The sequence below is a fragment of the Pseudorasbora parva genome, chromosome 8 (genome assembly GCF_024679245.1).
Source record: "Pseudorasbora parva isolate DD20220531a chromosome 8, ASM2467924v1, whole genome shotgun sequence".
NCBI lineage: Eukaryota > Metazoa > Chordata > Actinopteri > Cypriniformes > Gobionidae > Pseudorasbora > Pseudorasbora parva.
In genome coordinates, this window is record NC_090179.1 from 18,048,753 (window position 1) to 18,076,025 (window position 27,273).

Genomic DNA, 27,273 nt, shown 5'->3' on the forward strand with positions numbered 1-27,273 from the left:
TACTTGATTGTTTGCGCAGGAATTCCACGTTCTGCAGGTGTGGTGGCTGCTCCGATCCTAAAATAATGTTTGGTATAAAGGAGGAAAGACTGCAGCAGGGGGAGATACAGAAGAGAGGTGGGTCTGAAACATGGCCTTAGAGAGAGGAACGACGTTGGGTAAAATAATTATAAGTCGTAGCCGAACATAAAGATAATTGATCATGGAAGTGAAGGTAGAATACTTACCGTATAAGATTTAATTAAGAAGTTCATTGATAAAGTGTAAACTTACCTGATGCTTATTTAAACAGGTAATCTTAGTATTACCTGAAGCTTTGAGCATACTATAGGATTAGAGTGCTGAAGAAGACCATCTTGACCATCATAAAATAATTGTTTAGTATAGTTGTTGTAGCAGAACATAATCCTGAAGAATGTCTGGTATACATATGAGATGGTCTGCAGTTCTGTATCTGTCTTTAGGTGAGTTTTAAATCCCCTTCTTGATATAGGAGACCCGTTGGAGAGTAGGAAAAGTGCAGAATTATTAGGGATGATGTTTAGAGATATTTCTTTTTACAGAGACAAAACCACACAGCTAAAGCAGCAGTAGGCCTCATGGTGAAAAAGGCAAAATAGAGATGAAGGCTACAATAGGCCACCTGAAAAAAAGACCACAGACAAGATCATGAAAGCTATAGATACTAATGAAAACAAGATCAATGAGCAGTAGTAAATAGAAAAATCATACCACCACCTGTGACTGCATGAAAATTATTACTTGAAGTTGGAGTGTTTGAGCTATTTTATGACCATATACACAGCACCTTGATAGAGGATACAGACTCTACATTTGTGCTGCATTTGTAGCAACCCGATCCAAGAGAATGTCCTATTCATATACGAGTTGGAGAACTGCAGTTCTTTGCATCTGCAATTGGAGAAGCTGAAACCATTGGGCGTGATTAACGCTCACAGCTTGATAAAACTAACCATCCGAACCTGTTGAGAGAACCCACAAAGAGAAAAAACCTGAACAGTATACCAATGAGTAAAATAAATAAATCAAAAACATAGACTCATACTATTGAGAACCTCAGAAGATGCCCTTGCAGAAGGATAAATGTATTATATGATGACACTTTACTAGCTAATGACCATAACTAGCTACTGGACCCTGTAAAACCTATGAAAAACATAATCAATGCAACAATCATCTTTGATACCCTAATCCATGTTCGTAATGTGTGATTGAGACAAATATCACAATCCTGAAAACTCATTTTACCCAAGGCTAACATGTCTTTAATAGTTTTGATGTTCTCACCGATAGCTGTGATAAAATTTTGAACCTGAGATAAAAAACCCTAACTGCTAATTCTGCCTGCAAGGGAACACGTTCGATCCATGAAGAGTAGAACATGCAATAAATTCAAGGCACAGTGTAGTCAGATTAGACAATAACAGTTTGCTAGAGAAGGATTTTGGCAGAAATTGAGCATTTGACAGTTTCATGCATTTACAAAGGGCGCACCCTCCACTCACTTACTGAATTCATAAAAGATTATAAAAGCAATCATTATGAAGGCAGTTGATTGAGCACAGATAAAATTAGTACTGCTATTAAATATCTAGTCGAACCTTCTTTTGAATGCAAACCTTAGCCAACATTTGGTGCTGTGAGTACAAGTGAGAATACACATTTGTGTTTTATTCATAATTGTAGCACTGCATCCAAGCACAGAAGGACCGAGGGTAACACTTTATAATAACTACACACTTTGAAGCATTAGTTAAGCATTAGTAAATAGTTAATTCATCATTTATAAAGCATTAATAGACATAAATAGGCAGTTTATAAATACAGATATGAATGCTTTGTTCTTGATTTATAAGCATATCTTTAATGTGTTTAATAATTGTATTTTCCTACTTTATAAATGATCAGTTTATCATTCCTAAATTAAGTATTACATTATTTACAGAGCAGTTATTTAGTTGTCGTCAGTGGTTCATATGATCATTTAGAAAGTGTAAATAAAGGGTTAATAAACTATTTAAATGTACATTTATACATCATATTATTTAGACATATAGTAATAGTTACTCAGTGTGTGAATAAATGCTTTTTTAACATGTATTCCTACTGTAGTTCATGATTAATTCAGGTAGTTATAAAACATTTAGTAGTTGTCAGTTAACTATTTCTGTGAGCTCCTCTAAAGTGAGAGTTATTTATGCCTCGTACGGCTTTTACAAAGGCTCAGTTCTCTTCTGAACACAAAAAGGAAACAAATATAACAGAGGAATATAGCACATAGAAATATTTATTTCAAAATGCAAAAACTGTACAACTAGTGGTTTAATATCAAATTTAAATTAAACCTCTTCAATGTCAAAGAAAATATTATTCCTGTAGACCACCAGAAATCATAACTGCAGTCATATGAAACTAAGCCTCTCTAATCTGATATAAAAATAAATTTATGTAAAGTGTAAACATTGCTGAATAAAAATTTACCAGTGGATTACACTAGATTACAGGAGTGGCAAATACAATTATTTTACAAACAAATAAATTACAAACAGTACAAAACTTTCAAACATTACAGAATAGCTGTAAAGATCCAATTCTGGGCTGCTGTTCCACTCCTAGCCTGCAAGGGGCGCCCTCCTTAAGCTTCCCTGTCATGCTCCCTCCAGGTCTCCAGATGGCACTTTAACTACAGGCTCAGTGCTCTCCACTCCTGCAGATGGCGCTAGTGTATTTAATTATACTCGGAACACTCCTTGTTAGCCCTGATTCCCTTCACCTGTGTCTTGCCCTTTATAAGTGTGCTTGTACCCTGCCATAGTGTTCAGTCTTGAGCCTATGTTCCCCAGCCTACAGTCTCCAGATCTCAAGATAAGTTTTTGAGCCTTATTGTAACCTTTTTTGACCCTTGTGTCTATTTTTGTTTCTCTGTTTTTGGAAGCTCTGCTTTCCTTGTTACTTTGTACTTTGTGCTTTGGTTTCTCAAGTAAAGACTATTTTTTATAAGTCTCTTGACTCTTTACTCTTCTGCTCTTGGGTTCCATTATCTGAGAGATAGCTCAGTGGAGAACACGCCACACTTAGAACACCAGAGACCCGGGTTCAAGTCCAGCCAAGGACGACATCATTACAGCAAGACTGAACCATGGAAGCGAGCCCAGCAGAAGGACCTTCACCACCCTCTAATGTGGATCGTATTTTGGCAGCCCTCTCAGATCAAGCAGCAACCATACAGCGGCATGACCAGGCGCTGTCAGAGATTCTCCATATTTTGAGTCTCCAGTCTCAAGCCTCTTCACCTCAAGAACCGCAATCATCCCCTGATCCTCCAGAGATGTCCATGTTTCCATTCCCATCAGAGCCCAAGTTACCAGCACCAGAGAGGTTTGATGGCAGTCCAGAGAGATGCAGAGGGTTTATTACCCAGTGTACCCTGGCCTTCCAGCTTCAACCCAGCAGCTTTCCTACTGAGAATAGTAAGGTAGCCTATATGATTACACTCCTAACCGGCAAGGCTTTGGACTGTGCCTCTGCTTTGTGGGACCAGAAGTCTCCAGTAACAACTAACTGCCAGGATTTCATTTCTGAGATGAAAAGAGTTTTTCACCACTCAGCCAGCAGAGGGGATGTGGACCACCGCCTGCTCAACCTCTCTCAAGGTACTCGAAGTGCAGCAGAGTTCGCTATAGAGTTTCGCACTCTTGCTACAGAGAGTGGGTGGGATCAACGTGCTTTGAAGGCTACTTTTCACCATGCTTTGTCTCCCGATATCAAGGATGAGCTAGCCTTCCGAGACCCTGCGCCTGACCTCGAGTCCCTTATTGATGTGGCTATCCGGGTAGATCTTCGGCTCAGGGAATGCCAACAGGAGCGACAACAGGAGATTAGATTTTTCGAGTCAGCAAGCGCTGTTAAGCTGTCGTTATCTCCTAGTGCCCCAGAGGAGCCCATGCAGCTGGGCGGAACCAGAATTTCCCAAGCCGAGCGAAATCGACGAATAAGGGAGAAATGTTGTCTCTACTGTGGTAAGCCTGGTCACTTTCGATTTGCCTGTCCTGAGTTGTCGGGAAAAGCCAACTCTCGCCCAGGAGGAGGGCTACCAGGACGAGAATAGGAACGATCCCCTGCTCGGCAGCCTCAGGTCTGACAATCCAAGCTACTGTCACTCAGGGTAACCATCATCACCAAGTATGTGCTTTTGTTGACTCTGGAGCTGCTGGGAGTTTTATGGACTATGAGATGGCCAAGAGACTCGCTATCCAGCCAGCAATTCTCCAGAAACCCCTTAACATCACAGCAGTTGATGGCGGTCCTCTGGGTTCAGGATGTAACAACAACGACTTATGAGTTTAATGTCTCGGGGAATAATTAACTCAAAAGGGATTTAATATTCAATATTCATGAATTTATGAATATGATTTGTCAGTTGTTCATTACGTATTAAAATTTTCCGATAGGGAAAATTGTTTAATTAAATACAAGTAACCCTTTATGAAATTGCTTGAAATTATCCTACTAAGTTTGTCCTGCAAATTAGTTATAGACTTTTCAAATCAATTCTCAATAATGGATTACTGCTTTATGAGCGCATGAGAAACATTAACTTTACTGATCAGGATAAGTTCAATATTTCAAATGGTCATACAGTTTACTTTACTAACATAGTAGCATAAGCAGTTAGGTAATGTTTAGATCGCAAGTTTCATTGACTTTGTGTATGTGGCAGAATAACAGATTCAACTCATTAAATGTCTTTCGGAGGTTTAATAAACACAGACTAAAAATAACACTACAATTCACACAGAAAGTACATACTAAATATGCATCAAGAGAGTAGAAGTATAGATATTAACGAAAGAATACATAAAAGAGAATAATGAATAGACTGAAGTTAGAGAGAGATAAAAGAGAGAGAGAGAGAGACAAAGAGAGAGAGAGAGAGAGAGAGAGAGAGAGAGAGAGAGACAAAGAGAGTGGGGGGGGGGGGGGGGGGGGGTAAGCAACAACTTTCCTTCAGTTCACCAAATACGACCTTCACGGAGTTAATTTATCCCAACGGGAAAATAACACAGCCTCTTTACAGCAGTAAGAATAAGAATACTTGCATTCTTTTTGGTTTCGTTTTGGCTTCTCGCTTGTGTGCGCGTGCGTTCCGAGTTCAAATGTCCTGCGTGTCCAGCGGTCCTTTCCGAGGTTGGGAGGGAAGCGGCTGTTTGCTTTAGTCAGGCTTCGTGTTCTTGAAGATCGGATTGTAGAAGAGAAGATTTTTGGAAGGGCTGAGGCCTGCTTGGAGGGCCTGCATTGGTGGCATGGCTTAAGTGCCAGCCCCCCCCCCCCGTGGGTGTTGGCTCCCACAGGGAGAGAGTTGAAGAATTAAGAGCAAGAGATTTTCGGAGAAGAGAAGAGCGGAGTAAGAGAGCGGGAGGGCATCCGAGGTCCTCCTTTTATGGTCTGGGGTGGTAGTCCCACCCTCCAGGGTTAGACTTAACCAATGAGAGTGTTGGGATTTCCCGGCGGGAAATTCCTCAGCAGATTTTATTGCCCTTTGTTTGAAAGTTCGACTCAGTGGGTCTCTGAGTCTTCATACTATAATTAATACAACAAACACACACTGCATTTTCTGAATAAGTGATATACATGGAAGTGTAAGTCGTGAAGTGAGCATTAATTTGATAGGAGACATGACATATATGAGGTTATCTGAACTAGTAATTTGTTAAGACAAAGATAAAAAAAGATGCAAAATACCATACAGAAGAAACATTTTACAAAACAGTTATGTGTTTACATATAATGTCCTGGGGTGCATGTTCATTTATAGATGGTTTGTCTATAATTTGAGGCAAAAGCTCTGTGTCTTAAGCTCTTTGTGTCTGAAACTTCATGTGGCCAAATTCCTTTCGGCCATAAAACATCTTATCAGATGGTTTCCAGGGTGAAGAAGGATCCTTCTCTGTTGTGTTGGGGGAAGGTATGCTAGTGAGCACAACTTTCAAAACATATTTGTTAAATGTAACTGGCGATTGTGTGTTTGATTCGCCTGAGTCGCTACATAATCCCCCCTTTCGCTAGTTGTTGTCCCTCCTATGGACAACAACGAGCGATATCAAAGATTCAGGAAGATCAGACACACCATAGCCATGTTAGGCTCCAGTTGTTTGTGTCTCCTAGAGTGATGGTCGTTCCACGGCAGATAAGGCAGACAGTAGCCCAGTTCAGGTCTCTGTGCTTGTGCAGCAGGTGTCAAGGCAGCAGGTGCCCTGACGGTGCGTCACCTGCCATCCAGAAGTCCATTTGTGTGGTGCAGGTGTGCTGTGGGCTTTCTGCAGCCCTGGGTGGAACCATGTTCCTCGCAATGGCCAGTCAGTCCTTTAGGTCTCCTGCCTAGGAAGATGGATTGTGCATCTTGACACTTTTATGTCCTATGCTGACTAGGAACTTTTCCAGAGGGTGCCTCGCATTGTGGCCAGGCTGGGTGCCTTCTGGTGATCCACTTTGGTTTCTCTGTTTCAAAGTTCAAAGTCATTGGGGTTTTGAGAATCCCTTCAGAGGCGGCCTTGTGTTCGTTAAAGGCCTTCTTTCTCAAATCACATGCATGACATAGTGTGGGGCTTGGCAGTATTGCCTACAAGGTGACTAACTGGTGTTGGAGGAGAAGGTTCTTGAAGCTGGTATAAGGTTAGGCAGAGGGCTTGGGCTCCTCCCCCCTTTTGCATTTGTGTGCAGGGCTGGAGGAGCTTGCACTGCTGATGTGAAGTTCAGGAGAGTACGTCTTTCTTTTGAGGATTCATTTGCAGTTGGTGATCAGCAGTCCAGGTTGCTCTCTCAGTACGATGCCCGAGGCTGGACCCGGTGTGATGATGTCTGGTGGTGGCTGGCCTCTGATTGTCTGGAGGCACAGGAGCATGATCACGGCCGCGTTTCTTAGGCATTTCCAGATCTGTTGCATGGCCTCAGTAGTGAAGTGGATGCCTCTGTCTGAGTTGATTCTCAGTGGCAATCTTGACAGGAAAAAGATGTGATTCATCAGGTGGTATGCCGTGGTCTGGGCGGTGTCGTTGGGTGCTGGTTGACACTCCACCCACTTGGTAAACTGGCACACCACTGTGAGAAAGTACTTTTTGCCTTTTGTGGGCCTGGGCAGGGGTTCTACCCGGTCGATTTGTAGGTTTGACCATGGGAACGTGGTCCCTCTGTGTTGCAGTGGGGCTCTGTGGTTCGGGTTTGCTGGTTGGAACTGGCAGCGAACTAGCCATTCTCTAACATACTCTGCCGCATCTTGATGCATCCCAGGCCCATATGCCACCTGTTTCAGTGTGTCATACGTGGCTCTGGTGCCGTGGTGTCCAGCACATGGTGTGTTGTGGGCGTACATTAGCATCACCCCCCTTTGCGACCGTGGCATCACAAGCCGTGGCGCTGTGTTGCCATCGGGTGCAAACCAGAGAATGGTGTCCAGAATACGCATCATGTGTCTGGAGTTATGTAGATGTCTGTGGCTATAGTCATCAATGAGCTCATAGTCAGTGATAGGGTGGTTGGAGGGGTCTGAGAGGTGGTCAAGAATTGTCTTTATTGCAGTGTCAGAGGCTTGCATATCCGCAATATCGTTTTGTGAAAACTGCGGCGTTAGCGATAGCAGCTGCAAGGGAGGCATTGTAGCCGGTGTCGATCGCTTGCTGTGGGTTAGCACTGCAACAATGGGGCTGGATGTGGGGTTTGGGGGTGTCCACATGTCGCCGTGTGGTGTGTTTTTACAGATTGCATCGCACAGTGAGAGACTTTTGGTTGAGTTGTCTGCCCACAGTGCAGGGATACTGTTCGTTGTGATAATGTCATTCAGCTGTAGGTCATTCATGACCTGGGGGCAGAAGGTATCAGAGTCTTTGGATAGCTGAAATGTGCAAAGTAGCGAACTTGAACTTGGCTTTGGGGCTGAGGCTGTGTTGTCACAGTGTGCTGCAGGGGGTCCCGTGGCCTTTGTGACCTGGCAGTCTGGCTCTGTGGGAGTTCCCGTGACCTCTGTGACTTGACAGTCTTGCTCAGACGATGTGTGTGTCTGAAGGGGCAGAGGGTCACGCACTTGAGCCCAGACTTTCAGCTGTTTGAAGTCCAGTACGGGTTCGAAGCGGTCCAGCAGGTCTTTTCCGATGAGAAACGGATAAGTGTTCATAGGGGAGATATAGACTGGGTGTATCAGCCTCATAGGTCCAATTGTCAGGTGGATGGAAGCTACGTGCTTGAGCTGGATGTCGTTTTGGCTATACGACTGCACATTTAGCTTACAAGTGTGAAGGTTAAGGGTGCGATTTTTCCTCTGTGCTTCAAATCTGAGTCTTTCAAACAGTTGGGCGGATATAAGCGTGAGGTCAGAGCCAGTGTCAACTAGGGCTTCGAGCTTAAATTCCCTTTCCATAGTGATAGTCAGATAGAGTTTTCGAGCCATCCCCTTCTCGATTAGGTTTCCCAGGAGTCTTGGTGTGGGGACCTGTGTGTTGCTTGATAAGCCGTCTGGATATGTGTCAAGTGTCTCATTATGCGTGCAAACAATCAAAGCAGCGCTTTCTGGTACGCTGGGCTGTCCCATGATGCTGTCTTGATTAGAGGCTGTTGCTGTCAGCTGTAGTGAGTGTGTGCTGCTGACGTGTGGGGGTGCAACAGTTAGTACACTAGTCCGTGGTTGGGGAACAGTGTTCAGGGTGGATGATTTAGTTGCAGGAAGGGCGGGAAGGTTGATTTCAGGTATCATGTCTAGTCGTGCTGTACCTGGTCCGTCCTTCTTGTCTTCCTTGTGAGGTTTCTGTCGGAGGAGCTCTTTTAGGATCTTTATGAGCTCTGTAACTTCAGAAGCAGCTACACTTTCTTTGACAGACGTGGGTTCAGGTCTGGGCCTACCATTGTCCCGTCGAGAGTGGCCTCTTCGCTGGCTTTCTGGGCGAGGCGGGTCCCAGGATCCTTCAGAGTGATCGCTCTGGTACCGTGGACGGTCGCCATTATGACCACGCTGCCTTCTGCTGGCTTGGAGTGGTTTGGACTCTCTGTTGACGGGTCGGTAACTGTGGTTCTGTTTGGCGCCCTCTAGGGTTAGCTCTGGGTGGTGTTCAGAGACAGGGCAGATGGTGGGCTGTTTTACAGTCTTTTCAGAAATGGTTTTCTGTTTGACGTACGCTTTGTGAGCCAAGTCTCTTAACTGTTGCGTGCCCATGCTGCGCGGGCACGCCAGCACCCCCAGGTGGTAACTGATGGTAGGGTGCAGGTTTCGGAGGAAAAGAGTTTTGAAGTTGATGTCCTCTTCCATGCCTGGGTCGTTACGTGTCCCGAAGTAGGCACGTCGCAGTCTGTTATAAAAGTTCTGTGAGGTCTCACGTCGAGCTTGCTTGAGGTCCATGGCAGTGATGAACCCCTGGTCTGACTCGGGGTCGGAGTACTCACGAATTCGAGCTTGTCGTAGATGCCAGTAGTCCGCTTTGATGGCCTCTGGTTGTCGATCCAGAAAGCTGTGTACGTCACGATTAGACGTGGCCCTGAGCAGGTACAGTCTGTCCCAGTTGTTCGCGTGAGCGACAGTTTGCAAATAAAAGTCTATGTCTTTTAAGTATGCGTGGACGTCGTGTCCTCCTGCCGGGTCTGGGCTGAAGGTAGGAATATTTCTGGCCAGCTTGTCAAGGTTCTTTGAAGCTTCGTGGCTGTTGACCTTGACTTCCTGGAAGGGCGTCCTTTCTTCTGCTGCTGACGGGGATTCTTGGAGACTGGCGGGTGATCTTTTAAACAGGGGGCTGTCGTCCCCCCTCGTAGCTCTTGCTTCGTGGCTAAAATGTGCGGAGTAACTGGTCAGGGGAAACTGTGTGTTGTGTGTTTCCCCCTTCCGGTAACGTTGCACTATATATGATTGTCTCAGTTCTCTTTGCACCATGTCAAGTTCATTTTTGAGCTCGTGTCTTTGCTGGATGAGCTCGTCGATCTCGGCTTATGCCGACTGCAAATGTTTTGCATAGACTTTAGCTTTAATGTCTCTGTCTTTAAGTTCATCAGTGGCTCTCTCCAGGAGGGATTCGCCACGCCGAAGCTTTTCGTCGAGGTTTTTCCTGGCGTCTTTCTTTGACTGTACTCGTCGGTCGGTGTCACGACGGAGCTCCTTCAGGGTCTTTTGAAGCCTTTCTATTTCTTGTCTTTGTTCTTTGTCTGTTTCGTCGTCTTTCTCTGTGTCTAGAAGCTGATCTAGACGAAGCTGGGTGAGGGCTTGGTCTCTCCGGGCCTGCTCGGCTTGAAGCTGTAGCGTTGCTGCCTCCTGTTCCAGGTTGGCGTAGCTCCCTTCGCTTAGACGTCCCTGTGCGATGAGGACGTGGGCGAGGCTTCCGAGGATCTTGGCCACTTCCTTGTTGGAGTAGCTGTGCGTGGGGTCGTGTGTCATCAGCTGGTCTAGCTCGGTGTCCAGTTGCTCCTGGCTCAGTTGCCCCAGACTTCCTTGACTGGTGGCCGTTAGCGCTTCCAGCCATGTCGTTAGGCGGTCCCACGGGACGGCAGGGCTGGGCCCACGGGACATTACTGCGGAAGAGAGAAACACAGCACACACACACACACACACAGAGAGAGAGCCAATGCAAGCTTGTTCTAAGCTAACGAGCTATCGTACGGATAGCTGGGAATTTTGGCTAACTGATGTAGACAGTTAGATAATTAGACAATTTAGACAATTAGGTGGGCGGTAGCCCTGGGGGGTCACTTGGTGAACTGCTGCTCGGTCGTCCCGGGACTATCTAATTCTCCTTGGGGTCTCTTGGTGAACTGAAAGAAACACAATCGTGATAGTCCAACAGTGAGGATAGGAAAGAGCACAGTGGAAACAAACACAAGATGAATTGGTCTGTAATGAAAGGAATGTCAGCGTGCGCGCCGGGAGTGTTAGGGAAAATTAATAGGCTTAATGCTCAAGATATACTAAAATTCGGCTTGTACTATGGGTTATCCCATTTAGCTCATCCGGGGTGAATTGAGGTCGCTTAAGTGGAAGATTAAATATCAAGATCAATTTAGAAAAAGGCAAAAGTTTCTGTCAAGTAATGATAAAACAAAAGCACTTTTGATACCGTTTGTAATTACCAGACTGAGCTTTATTCCCAATGGTAGGGGAAAAGAAAAACTTTTGCAGAGAAAAAAAATAATAATAATAATAAAAAAAAAATAATAATAATAATAATTTTTAATTAAAAAATTAAAAATTAAAATTGAAAATTGAAAATTAAAAATTAAAATTAAATTATAAATAAAATAAAATAAAATAAAATAAAAAAAATTAGAAGCTCAACTTAATTCAAATTAAGCCAATCAAAAATCTTATCCTATAACGATTAATCTCTAAGTGGGAGTTATCCAAATAAAAGAATTAATCAGAAAGGGAGTAGGGATTTAGTGTTGCGCTGACTTAACAGGGTATAGCCACACGGTGGCGTCCTTCCTTCCAATTGGACTGTCTGTGACTTAAACCTAATTTCACTTTGAGTTAGAGGAAGTTATGTTTCTTTTTAAACTTCAAATTCGAATAAGGGTGTTTAATCAGCGAGAAAGGAGACTTGGTTGTTGCTAGAAAAATTGTATAAATGAAACTGTGTACAACAGTAAGCAATAAACAATTTATAGGCTCAAACTTATTTTGTTAAGGCAGAATCAAATAACGGAGAGTGAAACTATCCGAATTTATCCACACGATGGCGCTGTTGCGCCCGCCCTAGACTAGAGTTAGTTAGGCGGAAATGCTCACCAGATGGCTTTGTCTGGTTCTTGAGTCGCCCTCTGGCGTTTTGCAAGCGGCGTTGCAATTTCTGAGTCGCCCTGGCGTTCTGCAAGCGGCGTTCCCTACACTTTACAGGCTTTTGCAATCATTTAAAAATTACTCAACGAAACGGGTGAAAAAACAGGAATTTATCGTCAGCCTATTCACGCATTTTACATGGACTCCAATAGACATTTATCAATATGGCTGACGGTTTTCAGCATCTCTGATTCAAATGTTTTAGGTCTCAGGTCTTTGGTTAGCTAAGCCAGACTTAAACCAGGAGTTATCGTTTATCTTAACAATATAATAATAATTCTGAGGCCCCTTATATTGTACAGGAGAGTCTCGCCCTGTCCCAATCTTCCGCAATGATAGAAACTTTCCGTAGTTCAGATCAAGCGGGATAACGCAACGTACGTGTCTACAGACTTCATCAAAATCTCATTATTTTGATGGAACACATAATATATTGCTCGAGTCAAATGTATGGGTTTCCTACAATACATTTGTTTGGAAATCACGCGGATAAAACCTATTGCGCCCAACGGCTGCAGGGGGTTTCGGAGATCACGCGGATTTTCGTACCGTTCATATTTTTATTAATATAATCCGGCTACTTCAACATTTCTCAGCATCTGTTTATGTTTGGGTTCGCTTTGCGCGTACCGTTCATAATTCACCAAACAACAACAGAACAAAAACTAAACAAAACGCGCGTGCAGGTTATTAATACCTCAAAAATACACAATGAATAGAATATGAATATCATTCACACATACACAAACGTTTGAAACTTGCCCGGTAATTTCTCCACCAAATACATGTAACAACAACGACTTATGAGTTTAATGTCTCGGGGAATAGTTAACTCAAAAGGGATTTAATATTCAATATTCATGAATTTATGAATATGATTTGTCAGTTGTTCATTACGTATTAAAATTTTCCGATAGGGAAAATTGTTTAATTAAATACAAGTAACCCTTTATGAAATTGCTTGAAATTATCCTACTAAGTTTGTCCTGCAAATTAGTTATAGACTTTTCAAATCAATTCTCAATAATGGATTACTGCTTTACGAGCGCATGAGAAACATTAACTTTACTGATCAGGATAAGTTCAATATTTCAAATGGTCATACAGTTTACTTTACTAACATAGTAGCATAAGCAGTTAGGTAACGTTTAGATCGCAAGTTTCATTGACTTTGTGTATGTGGCAGAATAACAGATTCAACTCATTAAATGTCTTTCGGAGGTTTAATAAACACAGACTAAAAATAACACTACAATTCACACAGAAAGTACATACTAAATATGCATCAAGAGAGTAGAAGTATAGATATTAACGAAAGAATACATAAAAGAGAATAATGAATAGACTGAAGTTAGAGAGAGATAAAAGAGAGAGAGAGAGAGAGACAAAGAGAGAGAGAGAGAGACAAAGAGAGAGAGAGACAAAGAGAGTGTGGGGGGGGGGGGCGTAAGCAACAACTTTCCTTCAGTTCACCAAATACGACCTTCACGGAGTTAATTTATCCCAACGGGAAAATAACACACCCTCTTTACAGCAGTAAGAATAAGAATACTTGCATTCTTTTTGGTTTCGTTTTGGCTTCTCGCTTGTGTGCGCGTGCGTTCCGAGTTCAAATGTCCTGCGTGTCCGGCGGTCCTTTCCGAGGTTGGGAGGGAAGCGGCTGTTTGCTTTAGCGAGGCTTCGTGTTCTTGAAGATCGGATTGTAGAAGAGAAGATTTTTGGAAGGGCTGAGGCCTGCTTGGAGGGCCTGCATTGGTGGCATGGCTTAAGTGCCAGCCCCCCCCCCGTGGGTGTTGGCTCCCACAGGGAGAGAGTTGAAGAAGTAAGAGCAAGAGATTTTCGGAGAAGAGAAGAGCGGAGTAAGAGAGCGGGAGGGCATCCGAGGTCCTCCTTTTATGGTCTGGGGTGGTAGTCCCACCCTCCAGGGTTAGACTTAACCAATGAGAGTGTTGGGATTTCCCGGCGGGAAATTCCTCAGCAGATTTTATTGCCCTTTGTTTGAAAGTTCGACTCAGTGGGTCTCTGAGTCTTCATACTATAATTAATACAACAAACACACACTGCATTTTCTGAATAAGTGAGATACATGGAAGTGTAAGTCGTGAAGTGAGCATTAATTTGATAGGAGACATGACATATATGAGGTTATCTGAACTAGTAATTTGTTAAGACAAAGATAAAAAAAGATGCAAAATACCATACAGAAGAAACATTTTACAAAACAGTTATGTGTTTACATATAATGTCCTGGGGTGCATGTTCATTTATAGATGGTTTGTCTATAATTTGAGGCAAAAGCTCTGTGTCTTAAGCTCTTTGTGTCTGAAACTTCATGTGGCCAAATTCCTTTCGGCCATAAAACATCTTATCAGATGGTTTCCAGGGTGAAGAAGGATCCTTCTCTGTTGTGTTGGGGGAAGGTATGCTAGTGAGCACAACTTTCAAAACATATTTGTTAAATGTAACTGGCGATTGTGTGTTTGATTCGCCTGAGTCGCTACAAGGAGAAGTCAGTCAATGTACTCCACCTCTCCAGCTACGAGTGGGGCCTCCTAAACTTCCTCTAATTCTCGGCTTCCCTTGGCTGACGTTACACAACCCACACATTGACTGGTCCAAAGGAGTCGTTAGAACCTGGGGAACTGACTGCCAAATTTTAGGTAATGCCTTCTGCCATTCTTCCAAGCTCTTAGAGACATTATCAGAACCCTCACTAGACCTCTCCAGGGGGAGATCTGCATTTATTTCTGAGACCCATTCCACAGAAGTCATGGCCGTTCCTGAAATGGAGCCAACTGCTACCAAGTCTCTTGCTTATTGTCCCGAGTTATCCCGAGTCCCCCAGGAGTATGCGGACCTCAAGGAAGTCTTCAGTAAGACCCAAGCTGCCACACTACCACCTCATAGAGCTTATGACTGTACTATTGAATTAGTTCCTGGTACTTGCCCACCACGTGGAAGGCTCTATTCCCTCTCTGGCCCTGAGAGATTAGCCATGGACAAATATCTCAAAGAAGCCTTGGACAGTGGATTCATCCGTCCTTCCACCTCACCTGCAGGGGCCGGCTTTTTCTTTGTTGAAAAGAATGACGGGGGTCTCCGACCTTGCATAGACTATCGGGGTTTAAACCGTATAACCATCAAGAACCGGTACCCTCTCCCTCTTATGTCCACAGCTTTTGAAATCCTGCAAGGGGCTACTATCTTTACCAAACTTGACCTTCGTAATGCGTACCATCTAGTTAGAATCCGTGAGGGGGATGAGTGGAAGACGGCGTTCAACACCCCGACAGGCCACTACGAATACCAGGTAATGCCGTTTGGCCTTGTCAATGCACCAGCTGTCTTCCAAGCCTTTATTAACGATGTTCTCCGAGAAATGCTGAATATATTTGTGTTTGTCTATCTGGATGATATTTTAATTTTCTCCCGTAACTACGAAGAGCATGTTCAGCAGGTCAAACAGGTCCCGGCCCAGCTACTGAAACATAAGCTTTATGTAAAGTTGGAGAAGAGTGAATTTCATGTTCCAGAAGTGTCCTTCCTCGGCTTCACCGTATCAAAGGGCAGCCTTCAAATGGATCCAGGCAAGATAGAAGCAGTTTTGGATTGGCCTCGACCAACTTCAGTGAAGCAGGTACAGCGCTTTTTGGGCTTTTCCAATTTTTATAGAAGATTCATTAGAAACTTCAGTTCTGTTGCCGAGCCTCTTTCTGCATTGACCAGGAGTTCAATTAGGCCATTTGTGTGGACCAGCAGAGCAGATCATGCCTTCAACAAACTAAAACAGCTCTTTACATCTGCCCCAATCTTAACCCTCCCTGATCCAGAACTCCCTTTTGTGTTAGAGGTGGATGCCTCTGATGTGGGAGTAGGCGCTGTCTTATCACAGAGAAGTAAGTGCGACAACAAGCTTCACCCATGTGCCTTCTTCTCTCGTCAGCTTACCTCAACACAGAGAAATTATGATATTGGGAACCGGGAGCTGCTGGCTGTTAAGATGGCTTTAGAGGAGTGGAGGCACTGGCTGGAGGGGGCCAAACAGCCATTTCTCATCTGGACAGACCACAAAAATCTCACTTACATCCAGCAGGCAAAGAGATTGAATGCCCGACAAGCCCGATGGTCCCTTTTTTTTAATCGGTTTAATTTTACTCTCTCCTATCGTCCAGGTTCTAAGAATCTCAAGCCAGACGCACTCTCAAGGCAGTTTGAACCACCAGAGGTGGAGTGTTGTCCAGAACCCATTCTCCCCACTTCCAGAGTGGTAGCTCCCATTCAATGGGATATTGAAACAGCAATTAAGAGGGCCCAACGGCAGCAGCCAGGTCCAGGTAATGGCCCTCCAGGGTGTCTCTTTGTTCCTAACCTTCTTCGTTCTAAGGTTCTACAGTGGGCTCACTCTTCTCTCCCTTCTGACCACCCTGGGATCACTAAGACATGCAAGCACATCCAGAGAAGATTCTGGTGGCCTAGATTGCAGAGAGACGTCCAGGCTTTTGTTACCAATTGTGCTGTCTGTGCTCAGAACAAGGAGCCTAGGACCCACCCTCATGGCCTGCTGCACCCGCTGCCCATACCAAGACGCCCTTGGTCCCACATTTCCTTGGATTTCATTACAGGCTTACCACAGTCTCAAGGAAACACGGTAATCCTTGTAGTGGTAGACAGATTCTCTAAGACTTGTCACCTCCTACCTTTGTCCAAGCTTCCCACAGCTAGCCAAACTGCAGAACTATTGAAGAAGCATGTGTTCAGGATTCACGGTTTCCCCCAGGATATGGTTTCTGATCGGGGCCCGCAGTTTACTTCCCGGTTCTGGAAGGCGTTTGGCCGACTCATCGGATCTTCCATCAGCCTGTCCTCCGGCTTCCACCCCCAGTCAAATGGCCAAACTGAGAGGGTAAATCAAGAAATTGAAAAGACTCTGAGGTGCCTGGTTGCAGACAACCAATCCACATGGAGCTCTCATTTAATGTGGGCTGAATTTGCACATAATACCCTTTACCATTCATCACTAGGTATGTCCCCTTTCGAGTGTCAGTATGGTTTCCCTCCCCCTCTATTTCCTGGACAGGAGCCAGAGGATGATGTTCCAGCAGCCACACAGCTGTTCCGTCGGTGCCGGCGTTCCTGGCAAAGAGCACATATTGCCTTATTGAGGGCTGCACAACAACAACGGAGGCAGGCAAACCGACACAGAAGGGTAGGACCCACACTTCGAGCGGGACAAAGGGTTTGGCTCTCAACCAGAGCTTCCATTGCGGGTGGAGTCCCGCAAGCTAGCCCCACGATACATTGGCCCTTTCAAGATCCTAAAGAAGATTAACCCAGTTTCCTATCGACTCCTTCTTCCCAGGTCCATGAAGATCCATCCCACTTTTCATGTTTCCCGTTTAAAACCTGTTGTTTGTTCTACTATGTCTCCAGCTAGGAAACCCGCCCAAGCACCTCGCATCATTGATGGCCAGCCAGCTTACACGGTCCGCAGGCTGATGGATTCTCGAATGGTTCGGGGGAAGGTTCAATACCTTGTGGACTGGGAGGGCTTTGGCCCAGAGGAGCGGTCCTGGATTCCTGCTCGAGATATTTTGGACCCGACTCTCATCTCAGCGTTTCGACAAGCCAAAGGGAACCGTTAGAAGAACGTCAGGTGCCGTTCCTAGGGAAGGGGCTCCTGTAAAGATCCAATTATGGGCTGCTGTTCCACTCCTAGCCTGCAGGAGGCGCCCTCCTTAAGCTTCCCTGTCATGCTCCCTCCAGGTCTCCAGATGGCACTTTAACTACAGGCTCAGTGCTCTCCACTCCTGCAGATGGCGCTAGTGTATTTAATTATACTCGGAACACTCCTTGTTAGCCCTGATTCCCTTCACCTGTGTCTTGCCCTTTATAAGTGTGCTTATACCCTGCCATAGTGTTCAGTCTTGAGCCTATGTTCCCCAGCCTACAGTCTCCAGATCTCAAGATAAGTTTTTGAGCCTTATTGTAACCTTTTTTGACCCTTGTGTCTATTTTTGTTTCTCTGTTTTTGGAAGTTCTGCTTTCCTTGTTACTTTGTGCTTTGGTTTCTCAAGTAAAGACTATTTTTATTTTTTGGAAGACTCAAGTCTCTTGACTCTTTACTCTTCTGCTCTTGTGTTCCATTATCTGAGAGATAGCTCAGTGGAGAACACGCCACACTTAGAACACCAGAGACCCGGGTTTAAGTCCAGCCAAGGACGACATCATTACAATAGCAGTGCAGAGGAAAACTGAGCCTTTGTAAAAGCCTTACGAGGCATAAATAGCCCTCACTTTAGATGAGCTCACAGAAATAGTTAAAGGACAACTCCGGTGAGAAATGAACCTAGGGGTAATTAACAGATGGTTACCGAGTAGATCGTTCTCTGGGATGCGTTTTAATGAAAATCGAATGTAAAGAGTTTTATCTTTAAAAACAGATTAGCTTATAATGCTAGTCTATGGGGCACAGGGTAGACACAGGGTGGTAAAATTAAATTGCTAGTTAATACCACTAACAAGGCTCAAGTTTGTGAAATGTAATAACATGGACATTTTTAGTTTTATTTATTTATTTTCTCTGTTGTGTTCAGTGTTTTCTTCCGGAAACAACGGACCATATGAGATTCCAAGTCACAGTTCATCACTTAGCAGAGCGCTCGTGGCTCGATGAGTCGAGACTGTTTTCCAAGATGGCGCCTGTCCGTGAACGCGTAATGTACTATGTTTTTAAAGTGTCTTTTTATTAAACTGTTTGTACTCTTACAAAGTTCTCAATGCTTCGGTTTGCATGTAGGGACCCTCATTATGCTACTGTGTTAGTTTGGGGCTATTTTGAGCCTTGTTAGTGGTATTAACTAGCGATTTATTTTCACTACTGTGTGCCCCATAGACTAGTGTTATAAGCTAATCTGTTTTTAAAGATAAAACTCTTTACATTCGATTGCCATGAAAACGCATCCCAGAGAACGATCTACTCTGTAACCATCTGTTAATTACATATGTAAATGTACATTTAAATACTTTATTAACCCTTTACTTACACTTTCTAAATGATCATATGAACCACTGACAAGTCGTAAATAACTGCCCTGTTATTGTTGAAATGAAAGTAAAAACGTAACGCACGTTCGTTGAATTTTACCATGAAGACAGTGTCTTAAAGGGGGGGTGAAATGCTGTTTCATGCATACTGATCTTTTTACACTGTTAAAGACTTGGAATCCCATACTAAACATGGACAAAGTTTCAAAAGTTAAGGTGGACGTTTGATGGGAGTATTTCTTTGTCAAAAATACTACTTCCGGTTAGTCATAAGTTTCGGCAAGTTTTTTGAGATCATGTGTCCCCTTTGACCTTAATGGGGGCGGAATTTCCTTGTATGGGCCTTACGGACAATTCTACCGGAAGCGCGTGAGAGAGAGCGAGGGAGAGAGCGAAAGTAACAGGCTACGCCCATCAAAGCGCTGGCTTGTAGGATGCTAAACAGGTGATGTGCACATAACAATGTCACCAAAAAAGTGCGTTTTTGGTTGCCAGACCAAGACAGTCCTGCACAGAATCCCCAAAACCCCCGCGTTAAGGCAACAGTGGATGTAATTTGCTTTTCCGGATCAGCAACTGAGTTGCGCGAATGTTTATATCTGTTCGCTGCATTTCGGTACCGACTGTTTCATAAACAAGGCCCAGCTCGACACAGGATTTTCCGATCGCCTAATACTGAAGGATGGAGCAGTCCCAACGTTAGTACCGCAGGCGGTGAGTGAGACTGCTTCAAATGTCTGTGTCTTTGCCTATGCTCATCAAGTAGCCCAAACATGATCACGTATAGCTAATTGATCAATGGAGCATGCGATGTGTAGTGCGTGTACATTTGTTTAGCTGGCCACTATATGTGTAACTTTATGTTTGTGTATTGTAAAAGCACTCCAAACAACAATACACAAAGAGGGGGGAAATATGTTGAACTAAATAAGCACGCTTCTTCATTCAAATGCGCTACTATTCCGTGTCTTTCTATGTAAACACTAACTAGCCTGCTGTGCAAAACCAGTCCGCTTACTGTCTACACAAACCACGCGTAAACATACAAACACACGTGCACAACTGCACTTCCCACATGTACACCTTCAAAGACAAAAATACGACGATATAAAAAAGACGTCCTGCTCTAGTCGTTTTTGCTGCTGCTCCTGTTCAACTGCAGCCTCTGGGTCTGATTCCGGATCATAGATGTCTGGCTGTATCTGATTAAAAGCCATATTTTTATTTTGAATAAAGTTTTTTTCCCGCTGTTAGGGATGAGACAGCTTTACGACGCACTCGACTCAACACACAGCGCGCTGCTGCACACGTCATTATTTAGCTCCGCTCACACGACACGCCCCCACCCGCTCTGCTTTTTTCGGAAAGACTCGGAACAGCGCATCTTTCTTATATAATTATAAAAAAAATAAAGACTTTTCGGAGATATGCAGGATGCAATGCTACTCTGTAGGTACTCAAGATTGACATGACACTGACTGAAACTGAGTGTTTCACCCCCCCTTTAATAAACACAATAATGAATGATTTCTAATTAATTTACTTTTGTTGGTACTTGGCTTACTCCAACGGTGGATATAGAACCGCGCATCACGATTCACTCACATGTGCATGCGCGCCTACACACACACACACACGTTAGCAGTAGGGTTGCCACCTTCAATACAGAAAAATAAGGGACGCCTGCCGCAGCGGTGGCCACACCCCTCGGGGCCACGATGACCACAGTCCCGATGGTGTGCCAGTGCAGTGGTCGTATATCATAACTTAAAACCTAATTTGTATATATATATATATATATATATATATATATATATATATATATATATATATATATATATATAATATATATTAAGATTGATACCAGTGGACATTATAATAGGATATCTGCTATTGAAATCAGTGTGAACAGATGCACTCAGTATAATACACAGCTATGACAATGAAAAACAAACTCAACTGCTGTAACCTAGAGGGGAGCAGGATAAGAAATTGCAAATTAACTCGAGTAATTTTGTAGTGTTGTGAACAAAGAGTTTGACTAAAATATTTGTCATTGTTTGCAATAACACCATACAAACAGTGAAACCACACCTAAATAACTGAAAAAGATATAATATCTACAATCATTTCTTATTTTAATAAAACACTAAACAACATTTTTATTTTTGGTAAGTTAAGTAAATATATTTATGTATTATTCCGTTTTTATAGTCTATTGTTAATTCTATAGTATTGGATGATGCAATTATTTAAATTTGTTAAGCATAACAAATAGTTGATTATTTTATTCCTAAAAGGTCCTATTTTGATTAAATATATGTCTATCTATCTATCTATCTATCTATCTATCTATCTATCTATCTATCTATCTATCTATCTATATATATATATATAAGGGGACAGAATGGACGATATTCATCTGTATTTGCAATACGAGGTGAGCAGCAGTTCAGCTGCGCTCGACGAACGCCTGTGTAAAGCACAATGAGCGCGCGCTGTTCCTGCTGTCCATATGCACAGCTTTTGCGTGTGCAGTGTGGAACCGATCAGCAAAACCTTTCTGCGGTCAAATCAGCAGATCTTCTGTGATCACATTTTTCCTGCAGATAACAAGTCAACAACGTGTCAACAACGCACATAAAAAAAAAGGAATTCTTTTACTATTTTAGATAGCCCGTCGGGCAGGGTGGTAATAGATTTTGGTAGCCTGACTGGAAAACACATTAGCCCCAGGACGTCGGGCAGACGATTTTGCGAGCCCTGTACTTTAATTGCTAATGCGACCTTTTACAGAAAAGACTGGACAAAATGAAGCATTGCTTGGTCATTGGTTGACCTAAAATTGTCAGGGACCAGGAAGTGGAGGACCCAGATGCAGAGTGAACAACAAGGACAGTTTATTAATAAGACAGATCAACAAGACACAAGAGGGTAGTGGATGAGTGACAGTCCAAACACCAGGGCAGGGGAAAGACACCACGACGACAGGAAGGGGAGGATGACCACTGAGACCAGTCCAGGTAGCCAATGAACTAGACGACAGCTTGGGAGGCAACACCAGGCAGGACGATGGTGGACCAATCCAGGCAGGAACCTGAGGCTTGATGGTCTCACAGAATCAGCTCACCTTCTTGGCTGACAGGCAGTGGAGACAGTGGCCAGGGAAAAACTTAGGACAGAAAACAACACAGGACACACCCACACGACAAGACTCTAGACAAGACAACAAGAAACAACAGACAAACTAAGAACTATGACTAAATAAAACAAAAACTAAAATAATAACTAAAACATGAAAAAAACAAAAAAACAATCTCTATAAAGACTGAACTAAAAAAATAAGTGGAAAACAGGAAAAATAAAATAAAAAGGTAAGCTATCAAAACCAAGATAACTAAACAATAAGGCTGGAAGAAAAATACCAAAATAAAACCTGGAGAAAACGAGCAAAAATACAGAAACTTCACTGGTAGTGATGGGACATCTGAAGCGAGACTCCGGAGCTTGTGTCGAGCAAAAAGGGGCGTTCCAGATGAAGCCCCGATTCGAGGCTTGTATCGTTTCCGTGAAAATCACGTGACGATGACAAACGAGGCCTCGTTTTCTGTTGAATACGTCATTGCTTCATTCGGAGTATCGCTTTCGGATAAAAGTGGTTCGAAACCTCACGGCTCTTGTGGGGTTTGCAATAGGCATTTGCATTGGTGTTGAGGTGTTGGTTGTATGTAGTAGCGATATCATTATATATCATAGCTTGTATTATATATTATATTACATTATACTTAGCTTAGTAGATTATTAGAGTAAATTATACATAGTTCAGTAGATTATTAGAGTTAATTAGCCTATAGGTGTAATACCTATATACTTAGCTTAGTAGATTATTAGAGTAAATTATACATAGTTCAGTAGATTATTAGAGTTAATTAGCCTATAGGTGTAATACCTATACTACGTAATTATATATATATATATATATATATATATATATATATATATATATATATATATATATATATATATATATATATATATATATATATATATATATATATAGCCTATATTAGTAGTAGTGTTATTATTATATATATTATTGCTATTATTATTAATAATAATATTAATATAAGACTAGACTGTATTAGGGAACTGTATTAGGGAAAGCTTTTCCCATTTGCTGTTCCAGAATTCCAGTCCCATAAGCACTGCACTATTGCACTCCCAATCAGTGCAACACTCACAATAATTTATTTACAATCATTCTGGGCATTCACTATCATCACTAACCTAAAGATCTACTGAATAGTTGAACACAAAGTTGTGTGTTTGTGTGAGTTGTGTGTACATAGGTTAATACAAGCAGAGTAAAATACTTTATTAATACACAGGCAATAGAAAAAGGGTGTGCCCACACTATGACAGTTTGGTTGTTCAGGATGAGTAGATTTGTGTGCGATGCATTGCTTTGGACAGCAGGTGTCACTAGGGAGCACACTGTTTCATGAGGCTTCAGGTAAATGAACCTTTTGGTGAACCAATGGGCTGGAAAGCCTCAGTGGTTCAGGAAGCCTCATTTGGCCATCACTATTCACTGGACTCAAAAACTCAGGAACAAAGAAAAAACTGAAAATAAATTCAAAGCTAGAAAAACAGGAGACACTAAAACTAGAATAGGCTAGACAAGGAGCTAGAGACATGTACGCACAAGCAAACGCTCACAAACATACACAACGAACCAGCAAAGACATGAGGGAAGGTAGCACAATATAAAGGGACCAGAGTACATGAGGAACAGGTGAGCACAATTAGTGAAACGAGGACTAGACCAGACTAAACAAGGGGGCGTGGTAACAGCAAACAAGGAGGCAGGACAAGAGGAACACATGACAAACACAGAGAGAGACAGATCCAAGCACTAAGACACAACACAAACATAGAAACATTAAACAAAGACAGACAGAGCTGCCAGGTTAGAACCCTGACAAAAATGGTATTATCTTTTATAATTGTGTACTTAAATTGAACATCTGACAGCTGATTGGTTGATTTAAGTCCATTACATACCTTTCTATCAAAGTTATCTGACATTATCAAGATAAATTTCTGACAGTTTAACTCTAAGTTATTGTCATATTGTATTAACATTTTCTAAACTATAGCGAATGTTACAGCCAGCTCATTTCGACCGTACATAAAGTATACAAGAACACCTAAATAATGACTTGCAAAATTGTATTAGTCTTCAAAAATACAAATAACTTAAAATAACAAAGTCTAGGGTTCAAAATCAAAGGGGAAAAAATCTAAATCCAGTTGGGGAGCAGAAAAGGTTGGTATGGGCTGTAAACAAATAAAGGTTCGCAAAACAAGTGACTTCCCCAGAGGCTGTCAATCCCCTGGACGAAGTGAAGAGGAGTATTTGAATTCAATGTTTTATCCTCTCCATAATTACAACATGACATCACGACTTTGCGTTAACATACACGCCACTTTCTAAAGGCAAGTGGCATGTGATCTATATGCCTTTTGAGCTATCCGCGTGTATGTGTACGCTGTATGATTCTGCGTGTATGTCTACGCCGTGTGATTCTGCGTGTATGTCTACGCCATGTGATTCTGCCAACCTGATCTGACAGAATTAATATTTATAGCCTAATTTTATATTTTGGAGCAACTAACTCCACTCCTACCCTAAATCTACCCACTCTCAACAATATAAAACACGTAACAGGCAAATAAATGTACAGCCACATGTATTTATTGCAAAAACGGACCAAAATAGTATAAAAGTATAAACTCATGTTGCATTCCAAGTCTTCTGAAGTTAGACGATATCTCCATGTGAAGAACAGAGTTGATCTTAATGTTTTAATCGTTGAAATGATGATCGCGCCCCTTCGTGAACAGAAGACACACGCACTCGTTAATATTTCTGATTCAAATGATACGCTAGACGACAATGATGAGAATGATGCGATCGGTCACGAGACAAACGAGAGCCAATGGCATTTTACAATCAAAGCTGAAGTAATGACGCAATTGGTCACGACACACACGACAGCCAATGCTGTCAAAGCTGACGTGACGGTTCTTCCGGCGGCAATTTGAAATGTATTAATCTTTGGCGGATGGTTTAGGGGCTGTGTGTGTGTGATGGGTAGGTTTAGGGGCTGTGTGTGTGTGATGGGTAGGTGTAGGGGTAGGGGCAGTGTAGGGGGTAGAAAAAAATGGCGTTGATAAACACGCTAAAAAGCAATTGGCGTGTCATACATACGCCATTTCATGAGATCAGTCTGATAATTAAGTGGTGAAAAGGTAACAGGGGTTTGCAATATCCCAAGCTCTCCTGGAAGAACTACGCCACCAGCAGGCGAGCAAGTAGAACGCAGGGTCGTAACACCTCCCGCCTAAAATAAAAACAAAAACAATATAAAAACAAAAACAAAAGAAAACACCATCCAGAATGAACACAGGTTCTAGTCGTCCAAAGGAACGTGGCTTTCTCTCATTATTTAAAACCTCTGGGCGCCAGAGCTGCAAAGAAAAAGGAACAAACACTATACAAACGATGTTACGCTCTAGAAAGTGTGTCAGCTATAACATTATCTTTTCCTCAAATATGTTTAATCTCAAGATGGAAAGGTTGTAAAACGAGACTCCGTTGCATAAGTCGCTAATTTTGATTCCTCATTCGATTCAGAAAGACTAAAGGATTATCCTAAAAGTACCTGTTGCTCCGTTGCAGCCTATTTCCGTCGTTTCCACTCCTTTCGAGCATTTGATAATTGACTGTGTTGGTCCTTTGCCCCGGCCTAAGACTGGGCACCAATACCTTCTAACCATTATGTGGTCTGTCGAGGCAGCGCGGCGGCGTAGATCCTGGGGCTCACAACTGGATCTCGCGACGGGCATGCTGAGGCATCTTCCAACTCCTCGTCCGAGGATTCAGATGCTCTTCCGCCTCGTGAGGAAGCCCGCGCCGCGGCATCTTCCCATGAGGGCGATAACCCAGTGCTGATGCTGTCTGATTCCGAGGGATCAGATCAGTTCAGCCTGGAGGCGGGCGGAGTGCAGGTGAATTCACCTCTTCACTCCCCAGCTCAAGAAGAGCTCGTGGATGTGCTGACACGCGCTGTGACCAAACTTAATATCGACTGGCCACAGGAAGAGGTGGAAGTTCAGCCTGTGAGCAGGTTGGATGGACGCTTATTCAAAAAGCGTGCTCAGCCGCCACGCAGGGGCTTGCCGTTTTTCCCGGATTTACACAACGAGTTGTGTAAATCTTGGGGAAAACCATACTCGGCGCGCCTATCGAACCCCCCAGTTCTTGATTTTGGGTGTGTTGTGGGAGCGTCTGAGGCTGGCTACGGGGCGCTCCCTCGTGTCGAGGAGGCATTAGCGAGCTATCTGTCTCCCGAAGCAGCAGCGTCCCTAAAAGCCCCTGTCCTCGTCTGGCCACTCAATACGCCCTGCCCACCAGGGACGACGTGTCCCTGCATGGCTTGGTGGGCAGGGCGTATTGAGTGGCCGGGTGAGCTGGTAGCTGCCTGCACACTATGGCGTTTCTGCAGGCCTACCAAGCTGAGCTCCTTAAGGAGCTCGATGAGGGAGATGGTCCGTCCCCGGACGACATCACAGAGCTGCGGAAAGCAACAGACTTGTCTCTCCGCATCACCAAAGAGACGGCCCGTGCTATCGGGCGCTCTATGGCTGACTTGGTGTGCGTGGAGAGGCACCTCTGGTTAAACCTATCGGGGATGAAGGAGAAATCCTTCCTCCTGGATTCCCTGATAGCCCCTGTGGGTCTCTTCGGCGACGCAGTAAATAGCGTTGTCGAGAGATTCCAGGAGGTGAGGAAACAGTCGGCGGCTTTCCGGCAGTATCTCCCTCGCCGCCAGGGGCCTCCTTTAGCCAGCAGGGAGGTCTCTGGTTGTCAGTCCCGGCCGTCCACCAGCGCCGCTCATCGGCAGGCGCAAAAAGAGAGAGTCGCTTCCCGCGCCCCTCCTGAGGGAGCTTGGCAAAGGAGGCGGCATTCTCGCCAGAAGTCTTCCAAGCCTAAGGGCGATTTAAGAGACGTCCTTCAGGCAAAGAAGGCTTCTGGCAACGGTCCTAGCTGCAGTGGGACCACTCAGAGCTGGCCCTCCTGGGGGCGGATGACCGAGGTCGTTCCGAACCCGCAGCTCTGGGGAAATGCGCGTTCCCGCGTACGTACGCCGCTCCAGCCGCCTCGAAATCGACCTGCGGCGGGGCAGCGAATGCATGCGCACACCGAAAATCCTCCCTGACTAAGCTCTGCCGGGCGGCCGCTTCAGGGGGTCGGGCAGGAGTTCTGGTGGGTACCAGAGACCAGCCTCGAGAGGCTGGTTCACCTATTAGAATATATCGGCGCATGGTAATGCCTCCCG

At 43.8% G+C, this 27,273-nt stretch overlaps 1 protein-coding gene across 1 annotated transcript; it reads left to right on the forward strand.

Annotated features, from left to right (window-relative positions):
- The first annotated feature begins 17,244 nt into the window (after positions 1 to 17,244).
- LOC137084488 (chromobox protein homolog 7-like) lies at positions 17,245 to 26,391 on the forward strand. The gene is made up of 3 exons (XM_067450762.1): positions 17,245 to 17,461; positions 25,818 to 26,061; positions 26,289 to 26,391. Exons 1-3 carry the CDS (start codon positions 17,245 to 17,247, stop codon positions 26,389 to 26,391), a joined length of 564 nt encoding a protein of 187 aa, XP_067306863.1.
- The last annotated feature ends 882 nt before the right edge of the window (positions 26,392 to 27,273 follow it).